The following is a 22,066-nucleotide window of genomic DNA, read 5'->3' on the forward strand; positions in this document are numbered from 1 at the left end:
CCCTTTCATGATGAACTCATACACTGCTGCAGAGTGCAGTTTTACCTTTAAGTCAGGAATGTTGAACTTTGAACTAACAGCAAGATTATTGTTCTTTGTGGTTGCCGCATGCAATTTCTCCCATGTTTGTTGACATGTTTTCTCCCCAGGAGCCGAAATAAGCCAGAACTCAGTCATGTCTGTTACCGGGTATTTCTTCCAAAATCAACAGAAACTCTGAAATACAAAGTAAAACAAAAAATAAATTTAGTATCGTTTGCTTCTAAAGCACTTCAGAGTCACAGGATAAGTGATAAATATAACCTATTTCAAAACTAATCTACCACTGACATATGATCCCAAAGTCAAAATTACTTACTTGGAAGTAAATCCACATAAATGGTAAAAGGTGATATATTTATGATAATATAAAAGAGATGATAAAGACCTAATACATTAAGTATCTAATTTTTTTTAAATTTCAAAACATCCTAAAAGGGGAATTATTTAAGAAGATAGACTACCCAAAAACCAATCACCAGTAGTTACATTCCACAAAAGTCAGAGTGTCAAATATTTTTAAGTTTCTCTTAAACTTTAAAGCATGAAATAAAATTAAAAAAACATTCAGCCCTAGCCAGTGTGGCTCATTTGGTTGGAGCGTTGTCCCGTGCACTGAAAGGTGGTGGGTTCGATTCCCAGTCAGGGCACATACCCAGGTTGCAAGTTCCATCCCCAGTTGGCAGACGTACAGGAGGCAACTCATCGATGTTTCTCTCTCACATTGATATTTCTCTCCCCCTCTCCCTCTCTCTCTCTCTCGCAAAACAATAAAAACATATCCTCAGATGAGGATTCAAAAAAAAATAGTTTAATATGCATAAATTGAATCAAAGCATTTGAACAGTAGCCACCAAATATATCTGTCATACTTGCCTTAGCAAATTCTACATGGTTAGCCAAACTGGGGTTAATTTTAATCCATATTCAACCTAAGGAATTCTCCTAAAATCCCTGGCATATACTTAGCTGCCATAAAACATTTATACATTTGCAAAGAAAAAAAGAAAAGAAAGAAAGAAAAATCTTGACAATCAGCCCTGCATTTAAAAACATGACCTTAGGGTAGGGGTGGAGGATACAACACTATTGGATCTGAGTGAGAAAGAGGCGGTGGATCTCCTTTTTCAGCAGTTCCAGTCCCATTAAGACACAACCAACCCTCATCTTCAGTCTTTCTCCCTCCCCCTTTCCCTCTCTCTCTCTCCCCCTCTCTCATACACTCACACACACACATACACACACACAAACACTAAAAGTATAGAGCCAAATGTATTCAGAATCTGAGTAGTAAAGCACACAAACCAAAAAGAACTCATAAAAACGAAAATATAATAGTACCATTATTTCTACTTTAATATGCCTTCATTACAACCACTATCAGCTTTCTACTACCACTGCTTGTTTAACCTGTCCTGAAACTTGGAGGCTATCTTAGATAGAAGATAACTATCTTACAAAGTTGTCTTGGTAACAAAATCAGATAGTGAACTTTATAAAGAACTCGATAAATTTAAATTACCTTTAAAATGTAAATTATAGTTAATCATAATGAACTTTCATAATTTCAGAAGCCCACTACAATTAAAGTAATCCTACCTAGTCATTACACAATTGAAAGTGAACTTAACATAGATGCCATTCTATATGTTTGTGTGTTTTTGAACTTCAGTTTGTAGAGCACCTGCATTATACCAGGTACTGGTCTAAAGTTTTTGTGCATTATTATCCTAGTCATCCCAACACCTCTATGAAATACATATCGCCCTACCCACTTACAGGTAAGAAACTCAGAGAAGGTAAACTGGTATAAGTTTAGACAGTAAAGAATTGTACTCTAAGTGTCTTTTCCAACAATACTGATAAAGCTGCATAAAGAGCTACAATCGAATGGCCAACAAACTAAACACAGACTTGTTAGTGATGGCTAGACCAGACAAAGCACTTGGTCTGGCCAGAAAACAGTACAACTTAACTGGCTGTCCAAGGATGGAAGCTACTCAAAGCACCAGTTCTAAGGAGGCCATCCAAAGATAAGCTGCGATTTAAAACAAAAGCAAAACCAAAATCCTCACTAGCCTACACGAGAAACTTCAAATGTTAAACTTCAAGTTATTATATAAACACTAGAGGCCCAGTGCACGAGATTCATGCAAGAGTCCCTCAGCCCAGCCTGTGCCCTCTGGCAGTCCAGGAGCCCTCCTTAGCCCTCGGGGGATATCCCTCCACCACCACTGCGCTCGCCAGCCTTGAGCTGACCCGGCTTCTGGCTGAGCGGTGCTCGCCCGGTGGGAGCGCACTGACCACCAGGGGACAGCTCCTGCGTTAAGCATCTTCCCCCCTGGTGGTCAGTGCACATCATAGGAACCAGCTGTTCTGCTGTTCGGTTGATTTGCATGTTACCCTTTTATTATATAGGGTAAGTCTATCCATATTCTTTTCCAACCTGACTTTTTCACTCAAACTATTTTTAGAATTATTCATGGTGATTCATATAGACATAGTTCATTAATTTTAAATGCTATATGGTATTTTTTAAGCAAACTAAAATTTATCCATTTTCCTCTGAAAGATAGTGATATTGTTTTACTTTTTGGCTATTATAAACAAGTCTGCAGTGCACAACTTTGTACTTCATGTCTCTGTTTTGTAAGTTTCTCCAGGACAGAGAGGAGTAAAACAGCTGAATTGAAGGGTATGATAATGTGGTAGAATTTTCTCAAAAATGAAGGCTTGCTTTGACCAACAAAACACATGGAAGCCACACTAGTATAAGTTCAGGGCCCAGGCCATGAGAGACCTTGAAACTTCAACTTATGTTTACTGGATGGCTGCCCTTGGACCACCATGAAGGAGGCCAGTCTAGCCTATTGTGAGACAAGAGGCCACATGGCAGAGGAACAGCACTGTAGCTGACAACCAGCATAAACTGGCAAATATGTGAGTGAGGCCATCTTGAAGCTTTCAGCCCAGCCAGTGTCCCAGCTGAATGCAGGCCCATCGATGAGCACAGATGAAACAAACAGAAGAACCACCGAGACAACCCACAGAACCAGGAGAAATAAGAAATCACTGTGTCAGGCACTAAATTTTGGGGTGGTTTGTTATGTTTCATGAGATAACTGACAAAGACCAACATCAATTCTATTGGGTATTGCCAAACTGTTCTCCAAAGCAATTACCAACATACATTCCCATACAATGGTATACACTGTTCTTAACTATATGCTTACAGAAAGCACAAAAGCATGCATAAAAGGGGCTTTTTAGTTGTTTATATAAGACATTATTTCTTTAAAAAATATTTGGGGTAAATATGACAAAATGTAATACCTGTTAAAACTGGGTAGTGGGTACATGGATGTCTATTAATCTAAAATATTTCAACTTTTCCTGTATACTTGAAATATTTCAAAATTAAATACTTAAAATCTGTTATAAGAATTAATTTATGATAAATTAAAATAATACTTAGCAAATTTATAAAAAAATACAAGTTTCATGAAACTTCAAATGGAATAGCCAGAGAATAGTCTAGTTACCAGATTAATCCTCCAAGCACAACTTATCTGTGTTTTTTAACTTTTCTGTTTTAACCCTAGCAGATATGCTTTCTAAACTGTTTATATCCTCTTATAACCAAGTGTAATATATTGAACACAAACCTTTTTGATGTTTCAGAATTTTTTTAAGAAATATTTTCGAGCCCTGGCCAGCGTTGGTCAGTGGGTTGGGCGTCATCCCATGCACCAAAAGGCTGCCAGTTCGATTCCTGGTCAGGGCACATGCCTGGGTTGTGGGCTCGATCCCCAGTAGGGGGCATGCTGATCAGTGTTTCTTTTTTTCTCTCTATTCCCGTCCTCTCTCTCTCTAAAACAAAATTTTTAATTTAATTTAAAAATTAAATTCCTAGTGAAATGGTGTGGGTCTATCACCTGCTTTCCTGTCATCCCCTTTGTGCTCTCCTGCAACCTCCAGGCCACCTCACATCAGCTGCTCCAATACTTGTTACCTTTTCACTTTCCTCTGTCCTCTTTGGCCTTGGCTATCACCTTATCTCTGGTCTCCTGAATCTAATACTCTTGCACTTCACCAAAACACCAATTATAGGACTACCTTGGCCTTTTAAATTCTCAGTTGAATTCAATACAACTTTAAATTGATTTTAATAATCCCAATCTTCTAAGTCAGTGGTCGGCAAACTCATTAGTCAACAGAGCCAAATATCAACAGTACGATTGAAATTTCTTTTGAGAGCCAAATTTTTTCAACTTAAACTATATAGGTAGGTACATTGTTATTAACTTGATTAGGGTACTCCTAAGGCTTAGGAAGAGCCACACTCAAGGGGCCAAAGAGCTGCATGTGGCTCGCGAGCCGCGGTTTGCCGACCACTGTTCTAAGTGATAGTAGTTTTGGAAAATTGAGGTTTTATTGTAATTATTTATACAAGTGATTCTGCTAAACAAAGTATAGTTGATCACATATTTTTATACCTCCTTTCTCCCCCAAAATGGCAAGTTTTGATAAAGTCAATTGTTAAGTCCTTACTGATTTTACTGTTAAATTATCTAAACTGCAGCTTCTTAAAAGACTGTAATAATATAAGCTATTACTGTAGATGTCACTATCATACCATTAAGAATTCTAGGAAATCTTTTTCATCTAATAGGTTTTCAAAGGACTTCAAGAAATTAGAACCTCCTGGTTCATAGGTCAACCCTCAACCACAGAGCCACACTGGCCAGGCACATGCCCTGGTTTCGGGCTCCATACCTGGGGGGGGGGGGGGGGGGGGGGGGGCGTGTAAGTGGCAGCCAATCAATGATTCTCTCTCATTATTAATGTTTCTATCTCTCTCTCCTTTCCTCTCTGAAATCAATAAAAATATATTTTTGAAAATTATTCTCATAATTGATGTTTCTCTCTCCCTCTATGAATATTTTTAAATACTTAAATTTTTAAAAAATAAATTAGAAAAAGGATTCCATTTTCTCATCTATAAATACCTGCTCTATCCTACTTCACTGAGCTTTTATCAAGATCAAATAAAATGATTATCACGATAATTCTAAAAGAAACGAGTCCAAAAATGTTTAGGAAAATTATAGAATGTTCTCTAGTTCCATCTTTTAACTGAAGCTTTCTCTAGAGCCTGTTTGGAGATGAGGAGGCAAAGACCTCTTCCGTGCTTAATACTGTGTTATATACACTTCTCATTCATTATCTTAATGCTCACCTCATCCCTATACACTACTAGATAGTAATACTCAGAGAGGTTAGTCATTTACCAAGGTCACACAACTAGCAAATGGGGTTCAAATCTCGTTGTACTGCACTATTAAGACCATGTTATTTCTATTGTGTCATGCTAGGAGAAGAGAATGTGCTGCACCTAAGCCTACCTAAGCTCTCCTATTGGAAGAGTGATCCACACATAGCCTTAAACCCTTTCACCTCATATTTGATTCCAGGTCAGAAAACCCTGCAGGCCCAGTGAATTCTGCTACTAAATAAAGGGACCTGAGCTTCCCTTCCCTTTTGTTTTCATTCCTAAAACAGCAGCACCCAACCTTCAAAACTATCCTATCTCCTAGAACAGTGATTCCTCCAAATAGAAAAGCATTTTTTTTTTTTTAAATTAGAGATTCAAGAGACCTGGCGCTCAAGAGCACAAACTTTGGAGTCTCATAGTTAAAACCCTCACTCTCTCCTCTTACTAGTTTCCACATCTGTGAAGTGGAATATTACAAATCTCCTCCCAGAGCTGTTGGAAGGAATGAATAAAATGATGCATCTAGATCTTCCCCTTTCCATTCAACCTCCCTTCCTGGGGGTGACTGTATTTGCTCCTGCCCCAACCCGTTCTAATTCCAAAGCCTGTTCCCAGTATTCCAGATGGAAAAGATATTGTTTACTTAATATCTTACAAATGTCACTATTATGCATTTATCATACTATCCTCCCTCTTTTTTAATAACATACTTTTCCACTCCACCATACTGGGAAATCCTGAAGGGCCAAAATCATATCGTCCCTGAAGCCCTGAACACCAGCATACACAATTAATAAAGAGTTGTCTTATGAATAAATGAAGTGTAATTATAACTGACTCTGGATTAATCAAAACATCTAATTAGGGGGAAAAATAAGGACCAAGAAAAATATGTAATCATTTTTTATTTAGAGGCTTTCAGAAAACAAATCCTAATTTTAGTTTATAAATTAAAAATTGGTTAAGTTGCAGATTACTAAGCCTTTGTCTTTTGTTATTTTAAGGGTGAATCCAATCAAAATATAAAAGAGAGGGCTTGAGGAAAACAAACTTATCTGTGCTTTAGCAAAGCCATGGCTTCAGTCCTTTTATCTCCTAGTCCCGTGGTCGGCAAACTGCGGCTCTCGAGCCACATGCGGCTCTTTGGCCCCTTGAGTGTGGCTCTTCCTAAGCCTTAGAAGTACCTAATTAAGTTAATAACAATGTTACCTACCTATATAGTTTAAGTTTTAAAAATGTGGCTCTCAAAAGAAATTTCAATCGTTGTACTGTTGATATTTGGCTCTGTTGACTAATGAGTTTGCAGAAACACTGTCCTAGTCAAAGCAAACTGTAAAAAGAACCTGATGGGAAGGACAAGCTACTTCAATACCTAAGGATAAATGTAAGAACTGCCCATGAGGACAGCATCAGTAAGTCTTTTTGCAAAATCCCTGTTTTCTCTGTCTTTAAACAATGTTCACTTTTATCCTGTCTATGCAAGTCACATAAGAAAACTCTTCTTGAAATTTAAGAACAATTTAAGCTCAGTTCCAAACAAAAGTTTTCGTTGCTGATGAATGTATATGCTTTTTTTGGTCAGAAAATTAAATCCATGTTGCTAAACACATTTCCCTTCTCTCGGCTGCATGTAAGCAGAGTGAAAATTGGTGTCCATCTCACCAAGAACCTGGACTTCTGTTTTTATTCCTAATTATTTCCTTTTGTTTCAGCTTGTATTTTGGAAGACAGGAACAAATGCAGCAAATCATACTAAAGAGGAAATTATTAAAAAGGCATACTAATTAAATGCTGGAGTTCCTCAAGACTCAAATCTAGGTCTAAGTTCCTCTGTTATATGCATGTATGGATGTGTACGTAGTTCTTCTCTCTACAATCAAAGGAAATTTCAGTCTAGATTAGTGGTTCTCAACCTTCCTAATGCCACGACCCTTTAATACAGTTCCTCATGTTGTGGTGACCCCCTATTTCATTGTTACAAATTGAACATAATTAAAACATAGTGATTAATCACAAAAACAATATGTAATTATATATGTGTTTTCCGATGGTCTTAGCCAGGCGACCCCTCTGAAAGGGTTGTTCGACCCCCAAAGGGGTTGCGACCCACAGGTTGAGAACCGCTGGTCTAGATACTGAACACTCTCCCAAATTTATATCTCCAGCCCAGGCCCCTCCACTGCTTCTAGAGCTGTACCTAGCAAGTCCCCACAACTGCTTACAGAATACCTTCACTGGGGTGTCTCAAAAGCACCTAAAACCCAACATTTCTCATCAAACTCATAATCTCGTCCCCCAAACCTGGTCATACTCCAGTGTTTCCTGAGTCAGTCCAGGCGACAACTAGAACTGTCAAATGTCATCAAGAAAGCAGCCAATACTTCCCGGGCACTTGCTGTCTACTAGCACCAGTCAAAACACTTTACAGGTACTAAGTCACTTAGTATTTTTAAAACAACCCTATCAGATGGGTAGTAGTTGCAAATGAAGAAACCAAGGCACAGACCACATAATATGTATTCATGTCATATGTCACAAGAACATATATGCTAAAGATAAATGTTTTATATGCTCTCATAGCACCTTCCCGAGGGGCACTGTTTATTAATGTCTCTCTTTCAAATAAACTGCCCATTAGGGTAAGTGGAAACACTGATAGATTTTGCTCACAACTGTATCTGCAGTACCTGGCACAGAAAGCTGGTATGCAGAACCTCAAAAAGTTTATGCTGAATATTCTCGAATGAATAAATAATTGTAAGGGTTAAATGAGATAATATAAAGTACCTGGCTTATAATTGTATCTTCACTTAAAAGTGTCAAAAATCAACTTTACTGAAATATAATTTATATACAATAAAATATACTCATTATAAGAGTAGTTTCACGAGTTACTGACAAACACATATATCTGTATAACTAGCACTAAAACCAAATTTAAGAACATTTCTGTCATCCCAAAGCCTTCCCTCATACCCAGTCCCAATCAGTCCCTACCCCATGCCATCCCGGGCAGATGCTAATCCGCTTTGTGTCACACTATGGATGACTTCTGTTCTGCCTGATCTAGAATTTCATTGCAAATTCATGGACGCATACATTATGTACTCTTTTGTCCCTGGCTTCTTTCGCTCAGCATGTCTGACCTTTGTCCATGCTGAGTGTATCAGCAGTTCATTCTGTTTATTGCTTAGTATTCCATTACATAAATGTACTAGTTTGCTTATCTATTCATCTGTTGATGGAAATTTGGACTGTTACTGGTTTGGGGCCATTAACAACAAGGGTGCTATGAACATTCCTCTACGAAATTTTGTAAAAATATTTTTTCATTTCTTTCGGATAAACATCTTAAAATGAAATTTCTGAGTTGACTGATTAGCATATATTTAACTTTATAAGACGCTGCCAAACTGTTTTCCAAAATAGTTATAACATTTTATATTCCATTAGCTAGGTATACAAGTTCCAGTTGTTCCACATGCTTACCAACACTGAGTTCTGTGGAGTTTTCAATTCTGATGTCTAATATATCAGTTTATTTTATAATACAGAGTGGGGCAAAAGGAAGTTTACAGTTGTGAGTACCTGAAACAGTTGTTTATTACTGCATTATTATGTATTATTGCGTTGTTCTCCATATGAACTGTAAACCTACTTTGCCCAACCCTGAATATACTTTCTGAGCATAAGAAAAATGTGCCTACCCCAAGGTCACAAGGATTTATCTTGCTTGGATTTATCTTGCTTGGATTCTTTGAGCTTCTTGAATTTGTGTTTATAGTTTTCATCAAATTTGGAAATATTTCATCCATTATTTTCTTCAAAATTTTTTCTGCTTCCCTTTCACTTCTTTTGAGATAGAAATTACATGTTAAACTACCTGCTATTGTCCCACAGGTCAATGAGCTTCTATTCATTTTTTAGCTATTTTGTTCTCTGTGCTTCAGTTTGGATACTCTTGATATATCTTTTGTTTGCTGACCGTTTCTTTAGAATAATCTGCTATTCATCTCATGAAGTGAATTTTTCCCACTTTAGATGTATTTTTCAGCTTTATAAGTTCCACATTTTTACACTTTCCTTTCCTTTCCTTACTATGTTCATGTTTTCTGTTAAATCACTAAGCATATTTATAATTTATAATGTTATTAGTGTTGATCACTGGATTTTATCTTTTTTTTTTTTTTTTTTTTTTTTAGAAAGAAGGCAAGGGGGGAAAGTGAGGGAGAGAGAAGGAGAGAGAAACATTGATCAGATCGAACCCACAATCTAGGTAAGTGCCCTGACTGGGAATCAAACCCACAACCTTTCAGTGTATGGATGATGCTCCTACCACTGAGCCACACTGGCCAGGGCTTGTCTTCCTTTTTAAAGAATGTTGTATTTTGTTCTGACAAGTAGTCAAGACACTTGAGCATCAGCATGATCCATTCAAAGCTTGTTTTTAAACTGTTCAGATGTGTCTAGGGTGGCACTCTAGGACTACTCTAGCTCTGCTACCAAGAGCTGAGCTTCTGGGGATCCTACTGAATGCACCAGGTATTTAAGAAAGCATCCCAATGCCTCTCGGCCCCAGGAGCTCTGGAAATTATTCAGCTTAAAGCTCTCTAGGATTTTTGCTGGCCCCTGTGCAGAGATACCTGGACAGGTTTCTGTCTACCTCCCTCCTCCCTACCAATCTGATCTGCAAATTCCAGCCAGACAAGCCTCCCCCAACTCCAGTCTCCTCAACTCAGTACGACAACATGCTTTGCTTGGTTTCCCCTTCCCAAACCAGGGTCAAGAGAGTGGCTCCAGGCAGAAAGATGGAGGGATTATAGAGCTCGCTTCACCTGTTTCCTCTCAGTTCCTATACTACCTGTTATCCAAGATCTGGAAGCAGTTTTTTCATATATTTCATTGTTTTCTAGTTGTTTATGGAAAGAAAATATGTTGCCAGTTATTTCATTGTGGCCAAACATTAAAGTCTTATCTAGTTTTGTTGTATGAATTGTTGAGTTTTTGGTTTTGCTATCTAATTGCTGTTTGTTTCTATGTAAGGATTCAGCCACAACCTCCCAGCCTCTCTCAGTTCCATCTTTTAACATTTAACAAAAAACAGGAGTAACAACAACAGGACATGAAAAATGTAACACGTCTAGGCTGAAAGACTATAGTAATACTGTGTCTGTGAAGAATGAAGCACACCAATGAACATGTACTGCTTTGGTAATAAGGACGAAAAAATGTTCATTTTCGTTAAATATAAAAAGAACAGTTGCAGCTTGAACAAATATCCTGCACATGCACACATGTATCATTAATGTGCAAATGTATGGCAAGGTATCATAACTAATTGAATATAAATTCATTTAAAAGTGTTAATAAAGATTTAACTTGCCATCATTAATATATTCTTAATTTAAAATGTTATCACATGAGACCCCCCCCAAAAATGTTGTGATTAAAAAGGGAGGACAGCCCTAGCTGGTTTGGCTCAGTGGATAGAGCATCGGCCTGTGGGCTGAAGGGTCCCGGTTTGATTCCGGTCAAGGGCACATGCTTGGGTTGTGCTGGATCCCCAGTAGGTAGTAGGGGGTGTGTAGGAGGCAGCAGATCAATGATTCTCTCTCATCATCAATGTTTCTATCTCTGTCTCCTTCTCTCTTCCTCTCTGAAATCAATAAAAATATATTTTTTTTAAAAAAGGGAGGACAATTTCTGAAAGGCAGTTTGTCAATATTTATCGATAGCCAAATTATGTGTATACATATTAGCCCAACTTTAAGGAAACAAGGATATGTATAGGTATAAACATTAAATTTTTAAAGACTGTTAAATATTACCTCCTGGAAATGGATTAAAAATGTTTATTTACAATCTTTCTGTATATTTCTATTTCTTAATTTTTAAATAAATTACATGTAAACACACAAAAAAACAACAACAAAATACTTTTTAAAAAGTATTCTAACCTCACACTTGAAAACACTGAAAAGTTTAGAGACCACTCATTAAATGTTGTGGCAACAAAGAACTCCGGTGATAATACCAAAGAGGACAAAGCTGGTTAGCAGTAGCTATCTATGTCTGAAGCATGAGATCAAAGCTAGTTAACAGCCTATCTCACCAGGAATTACAGCCAGAGAAAACCCACAAGCGAACTTCAGGGAGCACACTGTTAATGCCAGAGAACTGCACTGAGACTATGAAGACTTGGAATCGAATCTCAGTTCTGTGTATCACTGTCTGCATAATTTTCATTTGAAAAATGAAAGGATTGGATTATGATATCCAGGATCTTCTTCTGTTCCTTTATACCATGAATCTATATTGGTTGAGATTTAAAACTTTTTTTTTCTATTTTCTTGTTATGTCCCTCAGGTCATTCAGATGATTGGTCCAGTTTCAGAACCACTGTAGTAAAACAGGCATTTCTGTGGTTATATAGTGATTAGTGAATGTTACAAGAAGTAGCAAATATTCTTTAATAAGATGACTGAAAGTCATATCACCATTACCAAGAATCACGCACTACTGTTAACCCTGTATTACAGAAATGATTTTTGTGCTATGGGGTTTAGAAACTTTATATATATCAACCGCCTTATTGCATGCTGTCTGTGGAAGCTTACAAACTTTAAAAAAGTGAAAGCAATCTATAATAATAAAAGCGTAATATGCTAATTAGACCGGATAGCTGAACGACCTTCCGGACGTCCTTCCCGACAAAGCTACGGTGGTGGGAGCTGAGGCAGAGGTGGTTGGGGCAGGCAGGCAGGCAGTCAAACAGTTAGGGGCGATCAGGCAGGCAGAGGGGTTAGGGGCCGTGGTCGGCAAACCGAGGCTCACAAGCCACATGCGGCTCTTTGGCCCCTTCTGTGTGGCTGTTCCACAAAATACCACATGCGGGCGCACACGTACAGAGCAAATGAAACTTCGTGGCCCATGCGCAGAAGTCGGTATTTTGTGGAAGAGCTGGTATTTTGTGGAAGAGCCACACTGAAGGGCCAAAGAGCCACATGTGGCTCAGGAGCCGCAGTTTGCTGATCACTGGGTTAGGGGCAATCCGGTCGTAGGCAGAGTGGTTAGGGGCGATCAGGCAGGCGAGCGGTTAGGAGCCAGCAGTCCCGGATTGCGAGAGGGTGCAGGTCAGGCTGAGGAACCCCCTCTACCCGCCCTCTCCCCCCCCCCCCCCCGCATGAATTTCATGCACCAGGCCTCTAGTATAATACATGAAATTGAGTACAGGGCAAAACAAAATCTGGTTAAACTCTTTTTTTACTCAAAAAATGCACAATTTTATTTATGGAGGACAGAATACAGGGGATTTTAAATGGCAGAAAATTTCTTGGAAGGCCAGAATAATTGGTAGGCATGGCAAAGGAGGGCACTGTACACCTATTACTGAAGTCATCATAGGAACCTTCTGAGTTCCCAGACACTTCCTCTCTGCCTCGGGCAACTCAGCAGTGACCCAGAGAGCAAACAATGCCTTCCATGCCAGGGGGTTCCCTGAGTCTACACTCACGGCTCCCAACATGTTACTTCCTTTTTTTACTGGTAATGGCAATCACTTATTGAATATGTACTATATAATAAGCACTTTATTACGCCAAGCAATTTTGTGCTTAATTCTTTCAAAGATGTTATCACCACCCCTACTTGCAAAGGAGAGAACAGTGAATGAAATTACTTGCCCAAGGTCACACTGCTAGCAACTGCATACATTTTACATGCTAGTTTATTAAAATACTACTCTTAACTTCTATATCCTCAACATCTAGGAGACTGCCTATCACTAACAAGCACTCAGGTATCTGTCCAACAAATATGATGGCACCACATATAGGGCTTTACAACCAAATGGTACCTCAATCATGAGGGTCAATATCAGCAATGAGTGGGTAAGGGCTAAATAAGGGTCTATCCAAATGCCAATAGCACCCACAGAAAAACACTAAACTATAGGCTGATTCATAAAAATAATAATCTTTCATGGTAAAGTTAACCCACCTGTTAATGAGCTTAATTTACAAGTAACTTCATATTCACTGATAGTTGCCTTAAAATACCTTAAAAGGTACATCAGTCTCATTTTATATAACACCATTTTTGCTGTTGTTAATCCTCACCAGAGGGTATTTTTTTTTCATTGATTTTTAGAGAGTGAAAGGAAGGGGGGTGGGGGAGGAGATGAGGGAGAAGGAAACAGGGAGAGGGAGAGAGACATCAATGTGAGAGAGGCACATCGATTGGTTGATTGATTGCCTCCCACAGCCACCCCAACTGGAGCCCGGGACTGAACCTGCAACCCAGTTACATGCCCTTGACCTGAAACAAACCCGAGATCCTTTGTTGAGCAGGATCTGGTCTCTAACCACCGAACACACCTGCAGGACTTAGCTGGCATTTTATTTTCAAACTAGAGGCCCAGTACACGAATTCGTGTACCAGTGGGGTCAGGCCAAAATGGCTCTGCGACATCCCCGGAGGGGTCCCAGTTGAGAGAGTGCAGGCCAGGCCAAGGGACCCCACCAGTGCACGGGACCAGGGAGGGACACGGGAGGTTGGCTAGCCAGGGAGGGCCTGCGGGAAGGCTCCAGGGCTTGTCCACCCGTCTCACTAAGTCCTGATCAGCTGGACCCCAGCAGCAAGCTAACCTACCAGTCAGAGCGTCTGCCCCTTGGTGGTCAGTGCACGTCATAGCGAGCAATTGAGCGACCTTAGCATATCATTAGCATATAACGCTTTGATTGGTTGAACAGCCGACTGGTCAACCAGACACTTAGCATATTAAGCTTTCATTATATAGGATACACATGCATCTCATTTCCTTTTATTTTTTTATTTTTTTTAAAATATATTTTATTGATTTTTTACAGAGAGGAAGGGAGAGAGATAGAGAGTTAGAAACATCGATCAGCTGCCTCCTGCACATCTCCTACTGGGGATGTGCCCGCAACCCAGGTACATGCCCTTGACCAGAATTGAACCTGGGACCCTTCAGTCCGCAGGCCGACGCTCTATCCACTGAGCCAAACCGGTTTCGGCTCCTTTTATTTTTTAATATATTTTTATTGATTTCAGAGAGGAAGGGATAGACAGAAACATCAATGATGAGAGAGAATTATTGATCAGCTGCCTCCTGCATGCCCCCTACTGAGGATTGAGCCTGCAACCTGGGCACGTGCCCTTGACAGGAATTGAACCTGGGACCTTTCAGTCCACAGGCCAACACTATCCATTGAGCCAAACCGGCTAGGGCGCATCTCATTTTAAATATAGAGCTAATGTTCCATTTTATATTCTCTGATGGAACCAAAGCACCTCTCCTCCAATGCCCACCTGCCTCCTTTCAGCAGATTTGCACAATGACATAGCATAGGAAGCAGACTTGCCTCTGGAAAATCATTTTGCTTCATTATCAAGAACAGAGTTTGAAATTTCTAGTCCCAAGGTCTACAGGAAATTTTAGATTGCCCTGGTTCATTGCCTGAGCTATCTTTCCAAGGGCATTATACTAATGGTTTGTACTATGTCTTAAAAGCATCATTGAAATGGGAATTTAATATGAATTAGCTTACAACTAAAATTGTATAAAAATCCACATGCAAAGAGTGAAAGAGATTTACTATTGCAGACAGATCAGAATATAGACAAGAACAAAACTTAACTAGGAATACTTAGTTACAAAACCTAGTTCCGCCTGAACAGACTTAAGTTCAAAAGACTGACTGTTTAGGGGCTGATGGACTATAAGGAGAGCCTTTTGCAAAGGTTTATTCTGGTATTCCAGTTTTGCTCTTTGGCCAATGGATTATTTCACAAGTTGGGGGCGGGGGGGTGTCAGAGAATGAGATTTCTGAAGCCACAAGTTTCTTTTTAGTTCTAAAAACAAATTTATATGAGGCTCCTAATATGCCAAAAAATAAAAATGAGCATATCCGGCACAGTTTTAAAAGCAGAATTACTTTAATCACCTAGCTCTCAGCATGTACTTTAGTCAGACCCCAAGTACCGTTTTTTTAGATTTTATCTAGGCTAGTCCCTGCAAGACATACCGAAAGAGAAAAAGATCTGGGAATTCTGAGACACCCTGAGGCTCAGTCTTCAGCAAAATGTGAGACTTGCTTATTGACAAAATAACCCTGACTGACAACCTGAGCACTTTCAGCTTGCTGTTTGTTATCACCTCCAACTGAACTGTAAGCTGAATAGCTTTACTCAAGCTTACAGAAAACAGCTTTTAACCAGCTGCCAATCCCCTGGAGCTATCCTACCAGAAAAAGTTCACCCAAAGTTCTGAACCAAAGATTACAGTGCAGTTTCAAGAAACTCACCCTTCTCTCTAGATGGCATTGTGGTAAGTACTGTGTAGGTAGTCAGCAGGAACAATAGGCCGGCTACTGTGGAAGTTATGCTAGACTTGGACTAATCACTATATCTGTTTCTTAGTTCCAAAGTCCAAGATAGGTTCCTATTTATACAGTGAATAGCATTTTCATCTACTTCCCTCAAAGACCTGTGAGAATAAACATGAAAGGTAACTGAGTCCTCCCCGTGACTGACTACTGTTCCATAGAAGATATTCTGGAAGATAACATTACCAAAGGATATATTTGGACAGCCTAAACAGATTTTTGCAAAGGAGTCAACCACAAAACGATCCAGCGCCCCCCCCCCCCGCCCCCCCCCCGCACCGTACTTCAGGGCTGCTTAGGGGTACAAGTAGTTATAACAACCCACAGTGAAGAATGCAAATAGAATCATCCTTTCCCTCCCCGAATCTTAGCCCCTAAATCTCTAAAAGTTTATACAGCAGTCTCCTTAACTACCTTTTGGAAGAGATAAGGTGTCTGGCCTTCCAGTCTTTCAGAGGAGGCTCTTCACTTCCTGCAGGGAAGTTTCAACTGCTTTGCCATCTCTTGGTGAAATTACAACGCCCTTCTGAGATGATCTCTCTTCATTCACTTTTGCATCCTCCACATTCTCAACAAAATTTTCTTTTCAAATCCATGTCGACTCACTTCACTGCCTATAACCTTCGCTGGCTTCCCTCTGCTTTTGGGAATAAAAGCCTTGCTGGGCCTGACCGCCGGCTTCCCCCACCTGCCTGCCTTACATGGCTCCCTCCAGATTCAGCCATGCTAGTCCTCCTACCACTTCTCACAAGCTTTATTCTTCCTCACATCTCAGGGCATTAACATTTGCTGTCCCCTCAGCCGGGAATGTTCCCACTTACGCCTTAAACGCCTTAACATCCTTGTCTGATGTTCAGTTCAAAAGTCATGGCCTCCAAAAAGCCTTCTTTGAACCTTCTATAAAGGCTATGTCCTTTACACACTCTTACACATCACCCTCTGTTATTCCCTCAAAGCAAATTTCAGATTCACATGGTCATTTATTAAAAGCATGTCCTCTGCTTGACTGTAAGCCCTATGAGACCCTGTGTGTTTTCTAAATCCTAGGACTAACACAGTGCCTGGTATATATAGCTGAGCATGTATTAGTTGAATGAATAAGTAAAGAAAGCATTGAAAAGTCTGCGTTACCTGACCCCCAACTTTACTTCCCACTTCTCCGCAATTCCAATCCACCCAACTGGGCTTTGGACGCTCCTAGATTCTAGGACCTAGAAGCACCCCTTCCCTCATCTTCAGGTCTTCAAATCCTGTGGCTTTCCCTGCCTAGCAAGTTCCCCACATGTCTCTCCACCTGTTCGAATCCCACGGGCTCGCCAGAACCTACCTCCAGTCACCTCTCCTCCGGGATATTTCGTGGTAGTGCCCGTCCATTCATTCGCCTGTCCCTGCTCCACCAGGCCCCAGCACTCAGCACTCTTTCTTCTAATTGCACGGAATCTCAACGCGCCATGTCCGTGACTTACCTCTCCCACACGGGTGCCAGCTCCTCAGGCTGCCCTGTTCACACCCCACTAAGGACCGCGCGCTCACTGAGGTCTTTCCCCCCCGGACACACCCCGTTTTTCCTCGGAAGAGAATATGCGCTTCCCCCAACGCCTGTTTCCCAGGTGATTCAATGTGCCTTATGTGACTCTCCCCTCCAGCTCCTTTCCAGGAGTCTCTTGCCCACCCTTCCCCCACCCTAATGAATGGTTTGAATTCTCTGGATTCTTGCTCTCCCCATGCCTGCAAGGACCCCGAGTCCTCGGTGAGGGCCCCCTGCCTACAGCGAGCGGCTCGCAACCCCTTCAAACTGCCATCAAACCACCCCCCACCCTTCACGCCCCTACACCCAGCGAGGGCTCTTTCGCTCGCCGTGACCTCACACACACCACCCTGGGTCCTCCTCTGGGCCACTCACCTTCATCCCCCTCAACCAAGGGGGCGTGGGTACCCTGGGACATCCCCTCCCTCCTCCAAGGGGAAATGTCCCAGGCCCGCAGCGTTTCTCCTTTTCGCCTCTGCCATTGAGTACCCCCCTCGCGTCCTTTCTTTTCCCCTCCTTCCTCTTCTTAAGGGGCAGAGCCTGGGCGTAAGGTGACGAAGAACCGGTGCCGAGGAACCAGTCACAGCCACCCAAGCCAGCGCCAAAGCCACAGCCCCGGGCCCCGCGCCCGCCCCCATCCATCCCAGCCGGCCACCGCCAGCTCCGGCCCGGCCGGGACGCCCACCCCGGGTCGCCATCGCTCACTGACCCAGGCAGGTGTCCAACGAGGACGTGGCGGCAGGAACAGGTGCGGAGGCGGACGGCCTGGCAGACGTTAAGGGCTCAGCGCTCCATCCCTTCCCGGACCTAAGCTCGGGCCTCACGGCTTCCAGGACCCCAGCGCCCGAGGAGCGAGTCACGTGCCAGCCGGGGCAGTCAGCTGACCGCGGCGCGCGCCGCCTCGCCCCCGCGCGCGCTCCTGCGCAGCCGCAGCTCCGGCCCGACCTCCGAAGGGGGCGAGGCTGGGAGACCCGGGAGAGGGGCGGGCCGATCTCCGAAGGGGGCGGGGCTGGGGGACCCGGGAGAGAGGGACGGGCCGATCTCCAAAGGGGGCGGGGCTGGGAGGCCGGGGAGAGACCGGGGGTACGGCCCTGCTCCGCCGGGGTGGAGTCTCCCGCTCAGCCCGGTGCGGGCGGAGTCGCGTTCGTCCCCCGCGAGTGTCAGCGCCACCATTGCTCATGCCTAACGTGATCCCACGTCTTCAGGTTTCTGCGGGTCGGTCCCGGTCTCCCCCTCTGCACGGCCTTCTCCCCTCGGGGCTTGGCTCGGGCAGCCCCGTTTTCTGAGTCATAGCCTTACGGGTTCATTGCAGCTGGTTCACATTTTCCTGCCCGTCCACTTGACGTTAATTCCATAAATGTTCACCGCGCCTTTACTGTGCACTAGGAATTGAGCTCTTTTTTTTTTTTTTTTTTTTTTTTTTAGGATGAGGTACCGGAGCGATTCGCTCCTTGAGCATGTTACCTAGTAATGTTATCTAGTTCACGCGTTTGTATGGTGCGTGGTAAACGTAACTAGTTGAAACCACTTGGGAAGGGGAAACCAAGGAAGGTGTGGGGACAAAGGCACGGACGGGAGGAAACATGACCTTTGCGGGGCGGACAACCCTTTGAGACGAGTATTAGTATTTACCCCATTTACATGTGCGCAAACTGAGACAGGTGATTATGTAATTGGGCCCGGGGGTGAGTGGCAGAACTGAGTTCTGACCCCAGGCTGTCTGGCTCAACCTCTGGAGCAGAAAGCCTCTTCTGATCTGTCTCTTAGACGCCCTCCTTTCATACCCTGCATGCTCATGCACTCACGGCATGTCGCTCACTTCACCTGCATTCGTCCTGACCTTACAAAGCCCACCTTTTCCTCCGAGTCTTACATAGGCATTGTACGTAGTACATCGTAAGCATTTAACCACATAGATTTCACAACTAAAGCGCGGGCGGGGTTTCCAAACATTTTATGATGGAGGGGAAGGAAAGAGGTTATCTGGGTAATTAAACTGTCAGTTCTTTTCTTCTGTTCCCTAAACTAATAGAAATTATCATCTTTGTCATTATCTTCTTGGAAATGTTATGAAACCTGGGCAGCAGCAAATGTTCATAGACATAGAAAAACACTTTTTAAAAGTAGTTCTGCCCTCCGACTTTCATTTCAAGATGTTGTCACCTTTATTATTAGTCAAATTTGCTCAATGGTTGCCCGTGAACAAAATCTATTTAATTTTCATCTTATTTACACAAATATCCTAAAATAGCACAGTAAGTTAGCATTCAGTACTTATAATGAACCAATCAGTTAACCAAAAAAAGCAAAAACATGCAAAAAAAAAAAAAAAAGCCCTAGTATTTAATAATTCTAAACATCTCTTTCATCTCCTATTTTATTGTTACACCTAATTTCTCAATTTGTAAACATCATTCCAAAAAATTGATTTACTGAAGGGAGAATGTGTTTAAAAATTATCAACAAAAATAATGAACACCCATTTTAAGCACCCTTTGAATATTACTATTTTATTGAGTGTGTTTATTTATGTGACTACTGTAGGAAAATAATTATTCATGGATCTGTCACATTTCTGTATATCTTATGAGTAGAGACACTAACTCCCTTCTTTCCAAACTATCTTTTCAAGGATGTTTGTATAGCAAACAGCATTGGAAGAGAAATAACATTCCCTCTGAAGAACTGAATAGCCACACTTACTGTATAGCCTAAAAGATTTGGGTTCTCTAAGCTCAGTTACTCTCCTGTAATGACTGTGTGTCCCCTCATCCATCTGGGCCCATCTGTGTCGCATTGTGGGAATTAGGGGCATGGGGAACTGATGCAGATATGCCTGTGCTCATACCGCTTGCTGTGCTGTGTGTAAAAATCCCGCCTCTGACCCAGGGATCTTGTGCCAGCTGCCAGTATCCATGACACTGTGACATGCCAGGCTAACTTATAGGGCAAAATCTTAGGCCTTCCTCAGTTCTCGAAAGTGTGGGTGACAGTGATGGAATACATCAAAGACAGGGCCTTCTGGAAGAGAAAGGATGAGGATCTCATGGGCCAATAATGGAATTTTCAAGAAGTCCATAGAAATTGATAGTGAGCCAAATTGTATTGAAACAGGAATTTTAGGGGAATGTAGGCAGGCTTAGGGAATTTTTAGAATGGAAAAACACAGGGCTATAGATTGGGAGAAGGTACATCTCCATAACACAAGGAAGCCAGGTGCAGTTACATCTCCATAAGACAAGGGAGTGGCAACAGGTACAGCTCCATAACACAAGTAAGCCAGATGCAGGGAGCAGCAACAGTTGTATTTACATAAGACAAGGGAGCTGGAAGTAGCCAAAAAGGTCTATATTTACAAAATAAAGAAGAAGGAAGAAAGCCAGAAAGAAAAGAACAATGCGAGAGGAGGGCATCACACGTCCCATGTGGTGTTTGACCTTTGAGTCCAGGAGTTACTATAGTAACCAGTCTAAGGGAATAGTGACCAATCAGAGGGGATATCAAGGCACCAGGATCTGCAGCCTTTATAAGCCATAGGGAAGAACTCAGTGGGACCCTTTTCCCCCCTCCCCACGTGGGAATCCATTCTGTGGGACTCTTTCCCTCTCTCCACGTGGGAGTCTGTCCTTGTTCTTCAATAAATTTCCACCTTTACTCTACTACCCTCTGTCCATGGATTCATTCTTTGACTCCGGTGGACAAAGAATCCGGGTTCCAGTCCAAAAATTCCATTTCAGTATGGTCCCTTGGAATCATAAATTGTATGGCCTGCTGAACAATAAATTGCCCTCTGCTTTATTGCCTGTTAATGCAGAAGAATTGGGGAAGTTGTTGCAGGCCATGTTGTTTCAAAGACTCAAAATGGGGCCATGGTTGCTATGCTACTAAAGTCCCTCCTCCAGACAGAGGCACTTCCTCAGCATATTGGCAATCAGCCTCAGGTTTGCCCCTTATAATGACTAGTATTGGTATTTGTCCTGCGTAGGCAGAAGGTCCCACCCTCTACTGAACAATAATTACAGGGATCATACGGATAATGACCACTTGGTTGAGTACATTACTTGCCAAGTCTCCCTACGGTGGCCCGTGTGGGCCAAAGTGGAGACATAAGTCTCTGTAATTTATAAAAATGCCTTGTCCCTCATGTATAACTCTTCTAGATGAAAGGTCTGGGTGAGAGTAGGGAATGATTGGGGAAATGTAAAGGTATAGCAGCTGATCAATGATTCTCTCTCATCATATACTGTAGCTACTGGAATGGGACAGACTGATTTTGTGATGGTAAAGGGAGAACAACAACCCACACCTGGGAAAGTAACACCTTAGACCTCAGCTGGAGTCGGGGAGGAAGGACCTCCAGTGTCTTTGTCTTTCAGAATCATCCCTGGAGGCTTTTTTTCAGGAAGGAAAACATCTTAGAGTGATTCTCCGAAACTGTTGAGCACCTTCTGTTTAATTCACTGTTGGGTCCACCATCCCCGGCCAGATGGCTCTGAGAACGAGTGGAGGTTTGATTGCCATTCCCTTTAACCTTAAAGGATGTCTATCTGAATAGCAAGGGATGGCCCCAGCTCCTAATCCTCCCCCACAAAATACCTGTCAACACCTCTGGATGCCTTCCCCAACCCCATTCCTATAGCCATTGCTCAGCCATTCCATGGGGTGGATAAATGCCACCTTCCTGGTGACATGGACAAAGAGCAATCTGACCGCCCTCGGGCAACTCCTCCATAAACAAGGACTGAACTCGATTATTCAAAAGCTGCCTGAAAACTATAAGATTTAACAGCTGGTGAAGAGGCCATGTTGGGGCTATTG

General features: G+C 42.1%; 1 protein-coding gene across 1 annotated transcript in view; it reads right to left on the minus strand.

Annotated features, from left to right (window-relative positions):
* ATP6V1C1 (ATPase H+ transporting V1 subunit C1) overlaps positions 1-18,108 on the minus strand; it is a 34,961-nt gene extending 16,853 nt beyond the window's left edge. The window contains exons 1-2 of the mRNA XM_070391972.1: positions 17,958-18,108; positions 46-216 (exon numbers count right to left, since the gene is read on the minus strand). Of these exons, the coding sequence (XP_070248073.1) occupies positions 46-177 (132 nt within the window). The 5' untranslated portion in view covers positions 178-216; positions 17,958-18,108. The remainder of the gene's footprint in view (positions 1-45; positions 217-17,957) is intronic.
* Between the last annotated feature and the right edge of the window lie 3,958 nt (positions 18,109-22,066).

Source organism: Myotis yumanensis, unplaced genomic scaffold (assembly GCF_028538775.1).
Source record: "Myotis yumanensis isolate MYYU_CA2020_CCGP unplaced genomic scaffold, mMyoYum1.0.hap1 SCAF_15, whole genome shotgun sequence".
NCBI classification, from domain to species: Eukaryota; Metazoa; Chordata; class Mammalia; order Chiroptera; family Vespertilionidae; genus Myotis; species Myotis yumanensis.